Source organism: Schistocerca cancellata, chromosome 4 (assembly GCF_023864275.1).
Source record: "Schistocerca cancellata isolate TAMUIC-IGC-003103 chromosome 4, iqSchCanc2.1, whole genome shotgun sequence".
Taxonomy (NCBI): domain Eukaryota; kingdom Metazoa; phylum Arthropoda; class Insecta; order Orthoptera; family Acrididae; genus Schistocerca; species Schistocerca cancellata.
The window spans coordinates 245,435,102-245,455,695 of record NC_064629.1 but is presented as its reverse complement, the minus strand read 5'-3'; the positions used below and the strand labels follow the sequence as shown (position 1 = coordinate 245,455,695).

The following is a 20,594-nucleotide window of genomic DNA, read 5'->3' as shown; positions in this document are numbered from 1 at the left end:
TACTGGACATAGATTTCTTGTTGGTATCATATATGTTACCAAAACGTGTGTATTGTATTGTGAAAAGCTGTGGTGTTCTTATAGCTATTGACTTAACACTTTGTGTCTTACTAAACTTTATTGCCAGACATCTAGCTGATGGTATAATTATGCACAAGTGCATATATGGACAGGGGTGTTTCTTTGTTCTTGTTATATAGTGTATTAGTTTTGTCAGTTGGTCAGATATACAACTTTGCAAATGCACTGAAGGTAATGTACTCCGAATTTTAAGGTAGTGCATGAAACACAGTGCAGACATTAAATGGGGCAACTGAGTACATTTTGAAGCATATTTCAAATATGTTATCAGTATTCCCAACACTTCTGTCATATTGCACTTGGTTTTGGGACTTTAATTGTTGGTTTATGAACATACTATAAACAGTCTACATTTTGTTTTATATTATCAATTGTAAATCATTTCCTGTGCTTCTTTATGTCTTTGGTGAGATCTTATATGATGATTGCTCAGTTGTAGGAGTCATGATTTTCAGTATTAATTTTTTTTGTTTTAATGTAGAGTCATATACAGTTAGTTGCTAAGCAATAAGGTAAAAACACAGATATGTGACTGTGAGAAAGAAATTGTTATTCAAATTTCTATAGTTTCTTAATGATGTGAACTGTTGTAAAAAATGATATGCAATAATGTACAAAACCCATACTCCATTGAAACAGTCTTTGGAGGATCACTGGTATCAACTGACTGCTGTATCATTCTCAGTTTATATATCTCGGTAAAGGTGAAATGTAGGAGTAAGTGGTGAGCAAACTGCTTCCCCACCAGGTATCAAGTTATGAAACCAGAGCATGTAGTTCTAATTGAAGTACATCCCTTCATTCATCTCGATGGCAGGGTGCAACCCATTGGCCAACAGTGCTGAACAGATGTGGGCAGTCACCCATCCAAGTAGTGGCCAAGGTCCACAATGCTAAACATTGGTGACCTGGCAAGAACTCGTGTTCCCAATGTGGTAAGGCCATTGGCACACTGTGGTATGCAGTTGAATTCTTACCACATCTAGCCAGGAGTGAATTCCTTGGGTTTGCAAGTTAGTGGACTGTTGTGTAATCAAGTTTGGCTCTGCATCAAGAATGAGTACTTTTTATTTTATTATGTTAGTACTAGAGAATAGTACACCATGTAAAGAAAATACAATTGATGGTGTTTTCAATGGCTGCAAGTATTTTTGTTTGATTTGTGTATAGAGTAAATAAATGTTACTGTCGTAACTACTGCAACTGAATAATTGGCATTCCCACAAGGACAAAGACAGTTACGAATGTCATGTACACTGTCTGTTTGCACTGTGGAAAAGCAAAGCATAAGTTACATGTGAAACTAGTGCAACAGATCTTATGCTCATCTGATCTACTTCAACATCAAAATTATATTTGTAATACCAAAGGCCAGTTGTTGGCAGCAGATTTGGAGCACGTTACCCAATGAATTTTACAAACAGATCTTGTAAGTCCTAAGATTGGACAAATTATTCATGGAAAAGAAAACTGTGATATTCACAAATCACTTATGATCATTTTATATTTTATTGTTTGAGAGTTGTGGAAAATGAGCAGCACTAGAAGAAAGTGACTTTATTATCCCTTTGTAACTCCTCAGATCATAACATCCTTCTCTTACACTAATGTTGAATAAGGCATGGTAGGAATATGGGACTGACTGTTATTAAGTTAAGTTTATTACACGGTTGTTAAGTAAGATTGATACAGCAAGAAAAATTGATATGAGAATTAAATAAGTTTCCTATTTAAATACAGTAATGGAGGATGCTACTGTTTTGGGGTAGATTTTCATAATTGATGGAGGGTAATTTCAGAGTCACTGTCATGTAGTCTGTACTCTGTATATTTCTGTATTTGATTAGTAATCTGTGATTTCCTTTTATGAAAGTTATGCACATGTTAACTAGTGTGTGAGGGAAGTGTGCTGTTCCAGGGATAGTATATGTACCAAGAAAAATCTCATAAGTTTTGTTAATGGCACATTGATTTGTATTTACAGGTAATAACATCATTCCCAGTTGATCGTCAGAGTTGAAGTACCAGGTGTACATCATGGTCCTTGTCAGAAGTACCTTTTCCCATGGACGACAAATGTTTGAGGTAGGTATGTTGTGTGATATTAGTATTAGTAATTGCTTTAACTTGTGCAAAGCATTGCATTTTATGATGTGAGGGTAATTTGCGCTCACCAGTGTTATATCTGTATATTTTTGGTTAGGTACAAATGTTGCCTTTGATACTGCTCTTGAGTAGTTGGCATCGTTGGAGCAGCGTAGATGTGAAAAAATAGTAATGTTCCATAGCTTTTAAAATTCCTATGTGTAGCCAGAAAGAAGTCTCATTTGTCAGTACTAGAGTTTTGCATATGCAAGATTAAATTGTTTTGTTTTGTAATCTTATTGGGAACATGGATATGCATGTAAGAACATTCTATACAAGAAGTGTCGCATGGCTTGTTGTGGATGTAACATAGGTTGCTCCTTGTTGCTAATGGACTATATTTATGATACCATTTTATTTTCTGAGCCTACTGTTACAGAGTGCAGGAATATTTTAGGTGTTAATATGTGTAAATTACATCCTTAGGGAATGTACTTCACTTTCATTTCAGCTGATAGTGTAAATACAAGTTGCAACCAGAAAGCAAGATTTATGACCTATAAAGAAAGGAAAAATGTATTTAAAAATATTTATTGAAATACTTACATTGATTGAGTGGCTACTTCACAACATAGTCACCAACATTGTTGAGACATTTTTGAAACAGTGCACCTTCAGTTGCATGCTCATCTCATAGCAGCCAGCTGCCAACATCCAACACCACAACGTTGTTTTAGTTGGCACCTCATCTTCATTGTCGAGATGTATTGCACTAAAAAGAATTCATGAGATGGTACAGATGACAGCCACTCAGGCCAAGTTCACAGCTGTAGTGCCGGTGGTTGAGCTTCTCCCATTTAAAATGATTCGGTAAATTTCATGTGGCATTGGCTTTGCGGTGTCCTGAGAATCGTGTGTACAAGATAAGAATTTTTGTAGCCTTTAATTGTGGCTTTGCACAGTTATCTAGTGGACTCAATAACTGTTTCTTTACAATCAGTACACAATCAGGTGAACCATGTTACAATATAGATGCATCCTGAGTCGAATATTGCCGGTAATTAACTAGTTTGAATCCATTATTTGTGTTCAGTGCCTAAAGTTACTGAGGACAAGGTTAGTTAATGAGCCGATGAGTAGCTGTTACTTCCATAGGGCCATGAAATTCACATTAACCTCAGGAGAAATTTGAAATTCATTTTTATAGTGTCTACACAGAATATGGGCCTTCTTATTTTTTGGGTATGTATCTGTTAAGTATTGCCTGCAGTTAACCTTTCTGACTATCACATGATACACTTTGAATTAATACAAATACCTTGAAACTGTTGCAAAATTCTCTGTTACTTTGTACTCACAGCTTCAGTTTTGATGTTGTTGGTTGCCATAAGGAGCTCACAGTTCTAAATTGTTGATATGATAGAATAACATTTTTTTCTGAAAGTGTGTGGTGTGAGGTACTTTTGAGCTACTGGACATAGATTTCTTGTTGGTATCATATATGTTACCAAAACGTGTGTATTGTATTGTGAAAATCTGTGGTGTTCTTATAGCTATTGACTTAACACTTTGTGTCTTACTAAACTTTATTGCCAGACATCTAGCTGATGGTATAATTATGCACAAGTGCATATATGCACAGGGGTGTTTCTTTGTTCTTGTTATATAGTGTATTAGTTTTGTCAGTTGGTCAGATATACAAGTTTGCAAATGCACTGAAGGTAATGTACTCCGAATTTTAAGGTAGTGCATGAAACACAGTGCAGACATTAAATGGGGCAACTGAGTACATTTTGAAGCATATTTCAAATATGTTATCAGTATTCCCAACAGTTCTGTCATATTGCACTGGTTTTTGGGACTTTAATTGTTGGTTTACGAACATACTATAAACAGTCTACATTTTGTTTTATATTATCAATTGTAAATCATTTCCTGTGCTTCTTTGTGTTTTTGGTGAGATCTTATATGATGATTGCTCAGTTGTAGGAGTCATGATTTTCAGTATTAATTTTTTTTGTTTTAATGTAGAGTCATATACAGTTAGTTGCTAAGCAATAAGGTAAAAACACAGATATGTGACTGTGAGAAAGAAATTGTTATTCAAATTTCTATAGTTTCCTAATGATGTGAACTGTTGTAAAAAATGATATGCAATAATGTACAAAACCCATACTCCATTGAAACAGTCTTTGGAGGATCACTGGTATCAACTGACTGCTGTATCATCCTCAGTTTATATTTCTCGGCAAAGGTGAAATGTAGGAGTAAGTGGTGAGCAAACTGCTTCCCCACCAGGTATCAAGTTATGAAACCAGAGCATGTAGTTCTAATTGAAGTACATCCCTTCATTCATCTCGATGGCAGGGTGCAACCCATTGGCCAACAGTGCTAAACAGATGTGGGCAGTCACCCATCCAAGTAGTGGCCAAGGTCCACAATGCTAAACATTGGCGACCTGGCAGGAACTCATGTTCCCAATGTGGTAAGGCCATTGGCACACTGTGGTATGCAGTTGAATTCTTACCACATCTAGCCAGGTGTGAATTCCTTGGGTTTGCAAGTTAGTGGACTGTTGTGTAATCAAGTTTGGCTCTGCATCAAGAATGAGTACCTTTTATTTTATTATGTTAGTACTAGAGAATAGTACACCATGTAAAGAAAATACTATTGATGGTGTTTTCAATGGCTGCAAGTATTTTTGTTTGATTTGTATATTGAGTAAATAAATGTTACTGTCGTAACTACTGCAACTGAATAATTGGCATTCCCACAAGGACAAAGACAGTTACGAATGTCATGTACACTGTCTGTTTGCACTGTGGAAAAGCAAAGCATAAGTTACATGTGAAACTAGTGCATCAGATCTTATGCTCATCTGATCTACTTCAACATCAAAATTATGTTTGTAATACCAAAGGCCAGTTGTTGGCAGCAGATTTGAAGCATGTTACCCAATGAATTTTACAAACAGATCTTGTAAGTCCTAAGATTGGACAAATTATTCATGGAAAAGAAAACTGTGATATTCACAAATCACTTATGATCATTTTATATTTTATTGTCTGCTTCAATCGAAATTATTGTTTGAGAGTTGTGGAAAATGAGCAGCACTAGAAGAAAGTGACTTTATTATCCCTTTGTAACTCCTCAGATCATAACATCCTTCTCTTACACTAATGTTGAATAAGGCATGGTAGGAATATGGGACTGACTGTTATTAAGTTAAGTTTATTACACGGTTGTTAAGTAAGATTGATACAGCAAGAAAAATTGATATGAGAATTAAATAAGTTTCCTATTTAAATACAGTAATGGAGGTTGCTACTGTTTTGGGGTAGATTTTCATAATTGATGGAGGGTAATTTCAGAGTCACTGTCATGTAGTCTGTACTCTGTATATTTCTGTATTTGATTAGTAATCTGTGCTTTTCTTTTATGAAAGTTATGCACATGTTAACTAGTGTGTGAGGGAAGTGTGCTGTTCCAGGGATAGTATATGTACCAAGAAAAATCTCATAAGTTTTGTTAATGGCACATTGATTTGTATTTACAGGTAATAACATCATTCCCAGTTGATCGTCAGAGTTGAAGTACCAGGTGTACATCATGGTCCTTGTCAGAAGTACCTTTTCCCATGGACGACAAATGTTTGAGGTAGGTATGTTGTGTGATATTAGTATTAGCAATTGCTTTAACTTGTGCAAAGCATTGCATTTTATGATGTGAGTGGAATTTGCACTCACCAGTGTTATATCTGTATATTTTTGGTTAGGTACAAATGTTGCCTTTGATACTGCTCTTGAGTAGTTGGCATCGTTGGAGCAGCGTAGATGTGAAAAAATAGAAATGTTCCATAGCTTTTAAAATTCCTATGTGTAGCCAGAAAGAAGTCTCATTTGTCAGTAATTGAGTTTTGCATATGCAAGATTAAATAATTTTGTTTTGTACTCTTATTGAGAACATGGATATGCATGTAAGAACATTCTCAACAAGAAGTGTCGCATGGCTTGTTGTGGATGTAACATAGGTTGCTCCTTGTTGCTAATGGACTATATTTATGATACCATTTTATTTTCTGAGCCTACTGTTACAGAGTGCAGGAATATTTTAGGTGTTAATATGTGTAAATAACATCCTTAGGGAATGTACTTCACTTTCATTTCAGCTGATAGTGTAAATACAAGTTGCAACCAGAAAGCAAGATTTATGACCTATAAAGAAAGGAAAGATGTATTTAAAAATATTTATTGAAATACTTACATTGATTGAGTGGCTACTTCACAACATAGTCACCAACATTGTTGAGACATTTTTGAAACAGTGCACCTTCAGTTGCATGCTCATCTCATAGCAGCCAGCCGCCAACATCCAACACCACAACGTTGTTTCAGTTGACACCTCATCTTCATTGTCGAGATGTATTGCACTAAAAAGAATTCATGAGATGGTACAGATGACAGCCACTCAGGCCAAGTTCACAGCTGTAGTGCCGGTGGTTGAGCTTCTCCCATTTAAAATGATTCGGTAAATTTCATGTGGCATTGGCTTTGCGGTGTCCTGAGAATCGTGTGTACAAGATAAGTATTTTTGTAGCCTTTAATTGTGGCTTTGCACAGTTATCTAGTGGACTCAATAACTGCTTCTTTACAATCAGTACACAATGAGGTGAACCATGTTACAATATAGATGCATCCTGAGTCGAATATTGCCTGTAATTAACTAGTTTGAATCCATTATTTGTGTTCAGTGTCTAAAGTTACTGAGGACAAGGTTAGTTAATGAGCCGATGAGTAGCTGTTACTTCCATAGGGCCATGAAATTCACATTAACCTCAGGAGAAATTTGAAATTCATTTTTATAGTGTCTACACAGAATATGGGCCTTCTTATTTTTTGGGTATGTATCTGTTAAGTATTGCCTGCAGTTAACCTTTCTGACTATCACATGATACACTTTGAATTAACACAAATACCTTGAAACTGTTGCAAAATTCTCTGTTACTTTGTACTCGCAGCTTCAGTTTTGATGTTATTGGTAGCCATAAGGAACTCACAGTTCTAAATTGTTGATATGATAGAATAACATTTTTTTCTGTAAGTGTGTGGTGTGAGGTACTTTTGAGCTACTGGACATAGATTTCTTGTTGGTATCATATACGTTACCAAAACGTGTGTATTGTATTGTGAAAAGATGTGGTGTTCTTATAGCTATTGACTTAACACTTTGTGTCTTATAAACTTTATTGCCAGACATCTAGCTGATGGTATAATTATGCACAAGTGCATATATGGACAGGGGTGTTTCTTTGTTCTTGTTATATAGTGTATTAGTTTTGTCAGTTGGTCAGATATACAACTTTGCAAATGCACTGAAGGTAATGTACTCCGAATTTTAAGGTAGTGCATGAAACACAGTGCAGACATTAAATTGGGCAACTGAGTACATTTTGAAGCATATTTCAAATATGTTATCAGTATTCCCAACAGTTCTGTCATATTGCACTTGGTTTTGGGACTTTAATTGTTGGTTTATGAACATACTATAAACAGTCTACATTTTGTTTTATATTATCAATTGTAAATCATTTCCTGTGCTTCTTTATGTCTTTGGTGAGATCTTATATGATGATTGCTCAGTTGTAGGAGTCATGATTTTCAGTATTAATTTTTTTTGTTTTAATGTAGAGTCATATACAGTTAGTTGCTAAGCAATAAGGTAAAAACACAGATATGTGACTGTGAGAAAGAAATTGTTATTCAAATTTCTATAGTTTCTTAATGATGTGAACTGTTGTAAAAAATGATATGCAATAATGTACAAAACCCATACTCCATTGAAACAGTCTTTGGAGGATCACTGGTATCAACTGACTGCTGTATCATTCTCAGTTTATATTTCTCGGTAAAGGTGAAATGTAGGAGTAAGTGGTGAGCAAACTGCTTCCCCACCAGGTATCAAGTTATGAAACCAGAGCATGTAGTTCTAATTGAAGTACATCCCTTCATTCATCTCGATGGCAGGGTGCAACCCATTGGTCAACAGTGCTGAACAGATGTGGGCAGTCACCCATCCAAGTAGTGGCCAAGGTCCACAATGCTAAACATTGGTGACCTGGCAAGAACTCGTGTTCCCAATGTGGTAAGGCCATTGGCACACTGTGGTATGCAGTTGAATTCTTACCACATCTAGCCAGGAGTGAATTCCTTGGGTTTGCAAGTTAGTGGACTGTTGTGTAATCAAGTTTGGCTGTGCATCAAGAATGAGTACCTTTTATTTTATTATGTTAGTACTAGAGAATAGTACACCATGTAAAGAATATACTATTGATGGTGTTTTCAATGGCTGCAAGTATTTTTGTTTGATTTGTGTATAGAGTAAATAAATGTTACTGTCGTAACTACTGCAACTGAATAATTGGCATTCCCACAAGGACAAAGACAGTTACAAATGTCATGTACACTGTCTGTTTGCACTGTGGAAAAGCAAAGCATAAGTTACATGTGAAACTAGTGCATCAGATCTTGTGCTCATCTGATCTACTTCAACATCAAAATTATATTTGTAATACCAAAGGCCAGTTGTTGGCAGCAGATTTGGAGCACGTTACCCAATGAATTTTACAAACAGATCTTGTAAGTCCTAAGATTGGACAAATTATTCATGGAAAAGAAAACTGTGATATTCACAAATCACTTATGATCATTTTATATTTTATTGTCTGCTTCAATCGAAATTATTGTTTGAGAGTTGTGGAAAATGAGCAGCACTAGAAGAAAGTGACTTTATTATCCCTTTGTAACTCCTCAGATCATAACATCCTTCTCTTACACTAATGTTGAATAAGGCATGGTAGGAATATGGGACTGACTATTATTAAGTTAAGTTTATTACACGGTTGTTAAGTAAGATTGATACAGCAAGAAGAATTGATATGAGAATTAAATAAGTTTCCTATTTAAATACAGTAATGGAGGTTGCTACTGTTTTGGGGTCGATTTTCATAATTGATGGAGGGTAATTTCAGAGTCACTGTCATGTAGTCTGTACTCTGTATATTTCTGTATTTGATTAGTAATCTGTGCTTTTCTTTTATGAAAGTTATGCACATGTTAACTAGTGTGTGAGGGAAGTGTGCTGTTCCAGGGATAGTATATGTACCAAGAAAAATCTCATAAGTTTTGTTAATGGCACATTGATTTGTATTTACAGGTAGTAACGTCATTCCCAGTTGATCGTCAGAATTGAAGTACCAGGTGTACATCATGGTCCTTGTCAGAAGTACCTTTTCCCATGGATGATAAATGTTTGAGGTAGGTATGTTGTGTGATATTAGTATTAGTAATTGCTGTAACTTGTGCAAAGCATTGCATTTTATGATGTAAGGGGAATTTGCGCTCACCAGTGTTATATCTGTATATTTTTGGTTAGGCACAATTGTTGCCTTTGATACTGCTCTTGAGTAGTTGGCATCGTTGGAGCAGCGTAGATGTGAAAAAATAGTAATGTTCCATAGCTTTTAAAATTCCTATGTGTAGCCAGAAAGAAGTCTCATTTGTCAGTAATTGAGTTTTGCATATGCAAGATTAAATAATTTTGTTTTGTAATCTTATTGAGAACATGGATATGCATGTAAGAACATTCTCAACAAGAAGTGTCGCATGGCTTGTTGTGGATGTAACATAGGTTGCTCCTTGTTGCTAATGGACTATATTTATGATACCATTTTATTTTCTGAGCCTACTGTTACAGAGTGCAGGAATATTTTAGGTGTTAATATGCGTAAATTACATCCATAGGGAATGTACTTCACTTTCATTTCAGCTGATAGTGTAAATACAAGTTGCAACCAGAAAGCAAGATTTATGACCTATAAAGAAAGGAAAAATGTATTTAAAAATATTTATTGAAATACTTACGTTGACTGAGTGGCTACTTCACAACATAGTCACCAACATTTTTGAGACATTTTTGAAACAGTGCACCTTCAGTTGCATGCTCATCTCATAGCAGCCAGCCGCCAACATCCAACACCACAACGTTGTTTCAGTTGGCGCCTCATCTTCATTGTTGAGATGTATTGCACTAAAAAGAATTCATGAGATCGTACAGATGACAGCCACTCAGGCCAAGTTCACAGCTGTAGTGCAGGTGGTTGAGCTTCTCCCATCCAAACTCATTCGGTAAATTTCATATGGCATTGGCTTTGCGGTGTCCTGAGAATCATTTGTACAAGATAAGAATTTTTGTAGCCTTTAATTGTGGCTTTGCACAGTTATCTAGTGGACTCAATAACTGCTTCTTTACAACCAGTACACAATGAGGTAAATCATGTTACAATATAGATGCATCCTGAGTCGAATATTGCTGGTAATGAACTAGTTTTAAACCATTATTTGTGCTCAGTGCCTAAAGTTACTGAGGACAAGGTTAGTTTATGAGTCGATGTGTAGCTGTTACTTCCATAGGGCGATGAAATACACATTAACCTCAGGAGAAATTTGAAATTCATTTTTATAGTGTCTACACATAATATGGGCCTTCTTATTTTTTGGGTATGTATCTGTTAAGTATTGCCTGCAGTTAACCTTTCTGACTATCACATGATACACTTTGAATTAATACAAATACCTTGAAACTGTTGCAAAATTCTCTGTTACTTTGTACTCACAGCTTCAGTTTTGATGTTGTTGGTTGCCATAAGGAACTCACAGTTCTAAATTGTTGATATGATAGAATAACATTTTTTTCTGAAAGTGTGTGGTGTGAGGTACTTTTGAGCTACTGGACATAGATTTCTTGTTGGTATCATATATGTTACCAAAACGTGTGTATTGTATTGTGAAAAGCTGTGGTGTTCTTATAGCTATTGACTTAACACTCTGTGTCTTACTAAACTTTATTGCCAGACATCTAGATTATGGTACAATTATGCACAAGTGCATATATGGACAGGGATGTTTCTTTGTTCTTGTTATATAGTGTAATAGATTTGTCAGTTGGTCAGATATACAACTTTGTGACTGCACTAAGGATTATGTACTTCGAATTTTAAGGAAGTACATTAAAAACAGTGCAGACATTAAATGGGGCAACTGAGTACATTTTGAAGCATATTTCAAATATGTTATCAGTATTCCCAACAGTTCCGCCATATTGCATTGGTTTCTGTGACTTTAGTTGTTGGTTTATGAACATACTGTAAACTGTCTATGTTGTATGTTATGTTATTAGTTATAAAATGTTTCCTGTTTTTGCAATTATCAGTGTTATATGTGTATATTTCTGGTCAGTTACAATTGTTGCCTTTGATACTGCTCTTGAGAAGTTGGCAATGTATATGTGAAGAGATAGGAAATGCCCATAGCTTTTGAAATTCCTAGATGTAGTCAAAAAGTGGTCTCATTTATCAGTATATAAGCCCAAGTGCCTTCCCGAGCTGTTAATATGTGCTTGTGTCTAAACCGTCATGTTTACAGTTACATTCAGCATGACGTTATAGATGTAAACTTAACTCCAAGCACTGAGAATAGCCACACTGAGCCAAAAATCTATGTAGATCTGGGAAATAGAAACAAAAATTGCCACTGGTTGGGACATTCTCTACAGATTTGTACAAAACAGTTACTGGGCACTAGCTCTTAAGTGGAATCAAACCTGATTGAGTAAATCAAGCTAATTTTTATAAGATTTGTGAATTTACGCAATTGTCCAAATGTGTGTGAAATCTAATGGGGCTTAACTGCTAAGGTCATCACTCCCTAAGCTTACACACTACTTATCCTAAATTATCCTGAGGACAAATACACACACCCATGTCCAAGGGAAGACTCGAACCTCCACTGGGGCCAGCTACACAGTCCATGACTGCAGCGTGTTAGACTGCTTGGCTAATCTTGTGTGGCTTGAACTTACAGTTAAAGTAAATAAACATTTTTCAATGGTTGTGAACATATAATGTATTCAACTGAAAACAAAATATATTTACAATTTAATGATAATCTGGTTTGAACAATAATATTTATGATAACTATTTAATGTTGAACAAAATAATAAACAACACAGTAAATAACCAAGACACTGATCATAATCAAAAAATTTAAAAAAAATACTAGACAAATCGAACCTTCCTAGCTTTTGCTTGTGCAAACTCTTTCACATGATCTGTGTAATGTAAGTCCTCCGCCAGCTCATTCTCAATCGATATTGTTGCAAGATCATTCAAATGAATTTTGTTCATCATTGATCGGAGGTATGTCTTTATCAATTTCAGTTTTGAAAAACTCCTCTTTCCACTCGCAACTGTCACTGAGAGTGTTAGGGGAATTCTCAGAGCAACGTTAACATTCGGGCAAAAATTATGTCTTCCCATAAACTTCAGAATCTCTTTTGGACCTATTCCAGGTTTCAACAATCTTGAAAGCACTTTTAGTTCATCTCTCAACTCCAGTGCATCAATATTGCTTCACTCATGATCTTGCAAAATCTCTGCGAGGTTTCTACACTTTGTGCCCAGGCTGTCAGGAGGTGCATTCTTCAGCTCATCAATGTCGTAGAGAAAATCAAAATAATCACAATGAGCTTTCAGTTGATTGAATCTCCCATCCAAAGATGTGATTACTATATCCAAAAGATAACAGTAGAATTCAATCTTGTTTCGTTTTGTTCGTTCATCTATTGTCTCATCCCTTCCCTCATAGATAAAGTGTATTGGCTTCTTACTTCATCACCGGGAAACACTTATCCATGTTAATGTTAGATCTTCTAGCTCTAATTCTGTAGCCCATTCTTTGGAATCCATCAAGAAAGACACAAACTTTTCTTCTGTTCTGCAGGTCTCATTTTATGCTTTCGTATTTCAAGCATTTCCACGGTCTCTGAAACATTTATGTCAGTGGTCTGGAGGGTATTACTGACTGCACTGATGTGAAGCAGAATGTCATATCAGATTACCAGAGAAGTGAGAAAGGTGTAATTTTTTATTTGATTCACAAGTGAGGCTGTTTCGTGAGCGGTCTTACCATTGAATTTTGCTGATATCTGAACCAGTGCATCATAAATGTCTCCAATCTTAAACCTCGGTGGAGTAAGGTCATTGATGCTACTTTCCCACCTTGTATCGCTCAGTGGCTTCAGCAACACGTTAGGCAGATACTTCTTCAAGACATCCTAAAGTCGAACGGAGGACGAGAAGAAGACATACAAGCTTTTCACTGTCAAAAACATGGAAACAGCATATTTAGAAGACTAGCGGCATCGTTTACATCAGGATTCAATGAGAGACTCTTACATGGTACATAAAATGATCTCTTGTTCATATCTGAAATTCGTTTCTGGAGATCAAACTTCTTTCCTTTCATGTTTGCTCCATTGGCATATCCTTGCCCTCTCATATTACACAATAGGATTTTTTTATCTTCCAAGAACTTGAGTACAACCTGCATGAAAGTGGAGTGTAAAGAATCAGGCACTGGATGAAATCCCAGGAAATGCTCCCAAATTCGGACATCATATACTCTGTCGAGTCTTGTCTCCTGGACAAAATGTACCACAACTGTCATCTGGTCAACTTTTGAAATATCTTGTGTGCAGTCCAGAATTATACTGTAATACTTTGCAGATTTCATCATTAATAGAATGTTGTTGGTTATAGATGATCTAATAAGATGAATTATTTGATTCTTCGTTTCTTTTCCAAGATAATGATGACCCTTGTTCTCACCTTGCTTTGCTCTGTGCAGGTGCTCCATCATCACAGTGTCAAACTTTCCGAATAATTCAACAAGTTTCAAGAAGTTTCTGTTGTCAGGCTGAAAGAGTGTACCTGTACTTCCTCTCAAAGGCAGACAGTGCTGACCGAGGAAATGAATTATTGCTATTAAGTGCTCAAGAACATTTTTCCAATGTTCGCTTTCAGTATTCAGAAGCCTTTAATGATGGGCATCGACAGTTCATGACTTTTTCAGTCCCTCGGAAAACACGATCCACTTTTTATGTGAATTCAAATGCTCGGTAGACTTCCTTTGACTTTTGAGATATGATGCAAGGTGCCACCAGTAGCTTATACCATTCTTTGCTATTTTTACTGTAGATGACGAAAAAAGCTTGCAACAAAAAAGTACACCAACCAATGTCTATCTGCTTTTTTTAAATTCTTCAAAGAATAGCTGTAGTGCACAGAGCTGAAACTCCAGTTGTCCGCGTTTTTAGTACGTTCTTCAGTTTCCTTGTTGTGCTCGGGGGACCTCGCATGACCAAAGTCGTTCGAATGCAGTCGGTAATAATTTCCAGCCATCATCCGGGATATGAGTCAATTGTGTCTTTCAGTTTAGGTTCGCCTTAAATCCCTTTTCCGGTGGTGAGTACCTTGGCTGATGTTCCTCTGGTATTTTCCGAATCGGGTTGCCTAATTTTAGTTCTGCCTGATGTTTCAATCTTGAAGCTTTCATCACAAACAGGTCTTGAGTCCAGACAAGGTCTGTTGAACATGTTGTGGATGGCCCACTGTCAGCATTGCTACTGTATGCAGTGGTCACAGTACTGTGTTCGTCAACTTTGTGGTCATGTTCTGAAGATAAAGATGTAGCAGCAGTACCTCCACTAGGATCTGTACTTTCAGGATCTATTTTTCCAGGTCATTCTCTCATTGGCTTGAAATATCATTGTAGTGCATCCTTTTGCTTCTTATCATCATCTTCCTTCATCACCTGTCTTTTCCTATATAAACTGCCAGGCAGTCTTTTTCTACTGTCGGACATGTTTCGATCCAGCCTGCAAAGAATGATTACATGAAACTGACTGTTGCTGTCAGTGTACTAACTTTGTTTGCAACACACTTCACAGACAATTTCCTGATATTCCACTGCACATAAACGGAAAATTATATTACTGTTCAGGAGATGTAGTCATAGGAATTGAGCCACGTGAAATTTAATAATGTGTTATCAGGCATTTAATAATGTGTTATCAGGCAGCAATTTCTATGGCGTTATGAACAATAGAAAGAAGTATGAAATTAGAGAAAACTGCACAACTTTTTTCAAACAGAAATGAACTTCAAAGCCACCGAGGAAATGGTTACATGCAATGTTCTGTCTATGGATTTTCATTTTAGAAGGTGTCAAAATTAAGGTTTTGTTTTGTGTGAACGAGAAGGCATTGTTTCTAAAAGACCAGACTTCCTCAGGTTTTCATTAGAATTAAAGTGACCATTAGTTTACTGAGATGAAACATGGATTCACATGCATTGTACAGTAAATAAATGTTGGTAAAGTAATAGTGTGTGAGTAGTATTGTCAAACATAAGTGCCGGTCAGAGTTTAATTGTTGTTCATGCAGGTGGAGACAGGTGTTTCATGGCTCAAAAACCAAAACGTCTGACTATCACTCAGAAACGGATAGCAAAAACTTACAAAAATACGTCAAAATCCAACTTATGCCAGGCTTATTATCTATGTCTTTATCTCTTGTAATTACTCGCAGAGTATTTACCCATTCGGAATACTTCTAGCCATTGTAGGTGTTTGACTTGTTTTACTGTAGTAATATTCAAACATTTTCTCCATAATGCAGGAAGAATAAGACACTCAGAAACTGCCATTGTAGGGCTTAACAAAATTGCTTCAGACATGTAACCGCAGTATCGAACATTGCATTCGAATTTCCAAATTAGATTTCGTCTTCTGCAAAATTAGTTGTGAGTAAATGCACTGCGCGTAACAGGCTGGCAGCACTCCACTCATAAGAATACTGGCCTGTACGCCAGACTGCTTCCCCCTCTCTGTTCCTCCAGCTAAAACATGACGGTGCTGCCACAGTGGCGAGGAAGAAATTAGCCCTTCTCCCACTCTTTGTTCTACATGGGCAGCCGGCAGGTAGTCAAGGCGCCATACTATAGCTCCTGAAGCCGCTCCCACCAAGGTTTGGTTTTGAATTCCCTCTTGGGCATGAAAGTTGAGTTTGTCCTTAACAAAAAGAGGAGGTGAGTGGGTGGCATATTTGCTGCCCCTCTGAAAGTGCTGCCCTGTGGGGCCGCACGTTTCGCACATGCCCTGTCCCGGCCCTGGCTGTGCAATCCAAGAATAAATCCTTTTGCTTTGTAATTTTATAGAGAACAATGAGTGTCTATACAAGAACATTTGAAACAAGAAGTGGCATATCGTATGTTGAAGATGTATCGTGGGTTGCACATTGATGCTAATGTACTATATTTGTACTGTTGAGCCTACTGTTACTGAGTGCAGAAATAGTTTAGATGTTCATATGAGTAAATTACATCAACTGGGAATGTAATTTCATTTAAGTTGATAGTGTAAATACAAGTTGCAACCAGAAAGCAAGGTTAGACAACTGATAAAGAAAAAATAAATGTATTTAGAAATATTTATTGGAATATTTACATTTTTTGACTGGCTACTTCCCAACATAATCACTGACATTGTTGAGGCATTTTTAAAACAGTCCACCTTCAGTTGAATGCTCATCTCATAGGAGTCATCCACCAACATCCTGGACACAAACTTCCTTCAGATGGTCCCTCAGCTTCATTGTGCAAATGTGTTGCTGCCAAAAAAGAAATCATGAGATGGAATAGATGACAATGACTTCGGCCAAGTTCGCAGCTGTAGGGCTGGTGGTTTAAGTTCTCTCTTCAAAACTAATTCAGTAAGTTTCATTTTGCATTGACCGTATGGGGTCTTGCAGTATCCTGTGAGTAAGATAAGAATTTTCATAGCTTTTAATTGTGGCTTTGCCCGGTTAACTAGTGGACTCATTAATTGCTTCATTTCAATCATTACAACATGAAGTGTGACATGTTACAATTTAGATGCATCCTGAGTTGCATATTGCTGGTAATGAACTAGTTTTCAACCATTATTTGTGTTTAGTGCCTAAAGTTACTGATTACAAGGTTAGTTTATGAGTCCATGTGTATCATTTACTTCCATGAGGATTGAACTTCACATTCACTTCAGCTGAAAATTGAAATTCTTTTATACAGTGTCTACACAGAGTCTGGGTTTTCTTTGGGTATGTATCTGTCAAGTATTGCCTGTAGTTAACCTTTCTGATGGTCACACAGAGTCTGGGTTTTCTTTGGGTATGTATCTGTGAAGTATTGCCTGTAGTTAACCTTTCTGATGGTCACACAATACACTTTCAATTAATGCAAATACCTTCAAACAATTTGCAAGGTCTCTCTTACTTTATACGCACCGCTTCAGTTTTATTGTTGGTTGTTGCCCATAAGAAACTCTGAGATCTAAATTGGAAGGAGGTTATAACTGTTGATATATTAGACTAACATTTTATTGTGAAAGTCTGTGGTGTGAGATACTTTGAAGATGCTAGAAATAGATTACTTGTTGGCATCATATATGTTACCAAAAGGTGTCTTGCATTGTGAAAAGCTTTAATGTTGTTATATCTCTTGACTTAACACTTTGGGTCTTACTCAACTTATTGCAAGATGTCTAGCTTATGGTGCATTACTGCATATATATGGACTAGGAGGTTTCTTTGTTCTTGGTATATAGTGGATTAATTTTGTCAGTTGGTCAGTTATACAACTCTGTGAATGCACCGAGTGTAATGTAAACCCAATTTTATGGAAGTACATACTACACAGTGCAGACATTAAATGGGACAGCTGAGTACATTTTGAAGTAAATGTCAAAAATCTTTTCAATATTTCCAATGGATCTGCCACATTGCACTGGTTTTTGTGACTTTAGTTGTTGGTTTATGAACATACTGTAAACAATCTACATTGTTTGTTGTGTTATCAGTTGTATAATGTTTCCTGTGCTTCTTATGTTTTTGTTGAGATCTTATATGATGATTTCTCTGTTGGGGGAGTCAGGATACACAGTTCTTATTTGTCTTGTTTTAGTGTATAATCATATACAATTAGTTGCTATGGAATAAGTTTAAAAACACAGAAATGTGACTGTGAGAAAAAAGTCGTCATTCCATTTGCTATAGCCTTTATTGCTGTTCACTGATGTAACATAAGTGGTATGCTGTGTTCAAAAAAAAAAAAAAAAAAAAAAACTCTATTGAAACAGCCCTTGGAAGGCCACTGGTACCAACTGACTTCTGCAGCATCCTGAGTTTATAAGCATCATAACAGATGAAACGTAGGTGTAAGTGGTCAGCAAACTGCTTCAAAAGTAGCTATCAAGTTATGAGATCAGAGCCTTTAGTTCCCAATGAAGTAGCCCCCTTCTTGCATTTTTTTTTTTTTATTGATAAAAGAAATGTTACTGCCTTACAGACTGCATTTGAGTAATTGGCATTCCTACAAGTACAATGTTAGTTTTGAATCTCATGTAGACTATGTTCTCGCACTGCGAAAATTCATGCCACAAGTTACATTTGACACTAGTGCATCAGATCTTGTGCATGTCTCAAGTACTTCATCTGCAAAATTACATGTGTGATGCCAAAGGCCAACTGTTGGCAGCAGACTTGGAGCATTTTACCCAATGAATTGTAAATAGAGAGCTAGAAAACCCTAACAACACACAACTTTTGCATGGAATAGAAAACTGTGAGATTGACAAATCACTTATGATCATTTTAAACTGTGTTGCCTGCTTCAGTGGGAAATATTGTTTGAGAGTTATGGAAAATTGGCAGCACTAAAAAAATGTGACTTTGTTATGCCTTTGTAAGTCTTGAGATCATAACATCCTTCTCTTACACTAAAGATGAATAAGGCATGTTAGGTATATGAAACTAACCATTCTTAAATTTGACACACAGTTGTTATTTGAGACTGATTTAGGAAAAAGGAGTGATATGAGAATTAAATAAGTTAACTATTTAAATCTAGTAGTGAGGATTCTAATCTTTTGTGGTAGATTGTTATTTTGATGGATGGTAATTTTAGAGCCACTCTTATGTAGTGTGCTGTGTGCATGTAGAAACATACAACATATTTGCATATTTATTTTTTGTTTTTCTGCCAATAAAGTATTGCATAATGTTAATAAGTGCATCATGGAGGGTGCTGGTTGTGGGATAGTACATATACTAAGAAAATTCTGTTATGTTCCACTGTGGCACATTGATCTGTATTTACAGGTAAAGACATCATTCCAAGCGGATCATCAGATTTGTGGTACTAGGAGCTCACGATGGTCTTTGTTAGAAGTACCTTTTCCAACAGATGTCAGTTGTTTGAGGTAGGAATGTTGTGTGATAGCAGCATTAATAGTTCTGCAATGTGTGCAATGCATTGTATTTTATGCCATGAAGGGTATTTGCATTTACCAGCGTTAGATCTATATTTTTCTCCTCAGTATATTGTCGTCTTTGACACTGCCCTTCAGAAGTTGGCATTATTGCAGCAATGTAAATCTGAAAAGATAGGAATTTTCCATAGCTTTTAAAATTCCTATGTGTAACTAAGAAGTGGTCTCATTTGTCAGGAAGATGTGTTATTCATATCGAAGAGTAAATGGTTTCGCTTTGTAATCTTATAGAGAGCAGTGAGTAGCTAAGTAAAAACACTTGCAACAAGATGTGTCACATGGTGTGTTTTAAATGTTGCAATTGTTGCACATTGTTTCTAATGGACTAGTTTAATATTGTCTTTTGATTTTCTGAGCCTACTGTTACTGAGTGCCGGAACATTTTAGGTGTTCCTATGTGTAAATTGCATCCACAGCGAATGTAAGTCACTTTCATTTCAGCTGATAGTGTAAATGTATGTTGCAACCAGAAAGCAACTTTTGATTACCGATAAAGAAAGGAAATATTTCGATATATTTATCGGAATATTTACATTGATACGCTGGCTACTTCACAACATAGTCACAAACATTAATGAGGCATTGTTGAAACAGTGCACCTTCAGTTGCATGCACGTCTCATAGGAGTCAGCCGCCAACATCCAGCACCACAAAGTCCCTTCAGTTGGCACCTCCACTTCATTGTGGAAATGTATTGCTGCCAAAAAAGGAATATAGAGCATGGAACAGATGACAGTCACTTGGGTCAAGTTCATAACTGTAGGGCTGGTAGTTCTAGTTCTCCTATTGAAACTGATTCAGTAAATTTCATGTGGCATTGGTTGTACGTTGTCTTACAGTATCATGTGAGTAAGATAAGAATTTTCATAGATATTAATTGTGGCTTTGCACACGTAACTAGTGGACTCATTAACTGCTTCATTTCAATCACTGCAACATGAAACTTGAAATATTGCAATCTAGATTTGTACTTGGTTTCATATTGCTAGTAGTGAACGAGTTTTAATCTATTATTTGTGGTAAGTGCCTAAAGATGTTTACTTTATCAGTCCATGTGTAACAATTACTTCTGTAGGGGATGAAATTAAATTTCACTTCAACTGAAAGTTGAAACAGTTCTTTATAGTGTGCACAGATTGTGGGCCTTCTTATTGTTTGGGTAATATCTGT

The 20,594-nt window shown here is 36.3% G+C and overlaps 1 protein-coding gene across 1 annotated transcript; it reads right to left on the bottom strand.

Moving 5' to 3' along the window:
* Positions 1-12,083: 12,083 nt before the first annotated feature.
* LOC126184053 (uncharacterized) lies at positions 12,084-14,461 on the bottom strand. Its single transcript, XM_049926414.1, has 6 exons — positions 14,295-14,461; positions 13,431-14,094; positions 13,188-13,335; positions 12,980-13,082; positions 12,670-12,887; positions 12,084-12,133 (listed from the first exon to the last, which is right to left on the bottom strand). The coding sequence occupies exons 1-6, from the start codon at positions 14,459-14,461 to the stop codon at positions 12,084-12,086; spliced, it is 1,350 nt and encodes a 449-aa protein (XP_049782371.1).
* Positions 14,462-20,594: the final 6,133 nt, after the last annotated feature.

Bases quoted from the DNA above. Each gene is read 5' to 3' on its own strand.
- LOC126184053 (XM_049926414.1), bottom strand. From the start codon at position 14,461: ATGGCTGGAAATTATTACCGACTGCATTCGAACGACTTTGGTCATGCG. The intron at 13,336-13,430 runs GTAAACGATGCC...GTTCGACTTTAG, and splicing joins GTCTCTCATTGAATCCTGAT to GATGTCTTGAAGAAGTATCT. The intron at 13,083-13,187 runs GTAAGACCGCTC...ACATCAGTGCAG, and splicing joins GATATCAGCAAAATTCAATG to TCAGTAATACCCTCCAGACC.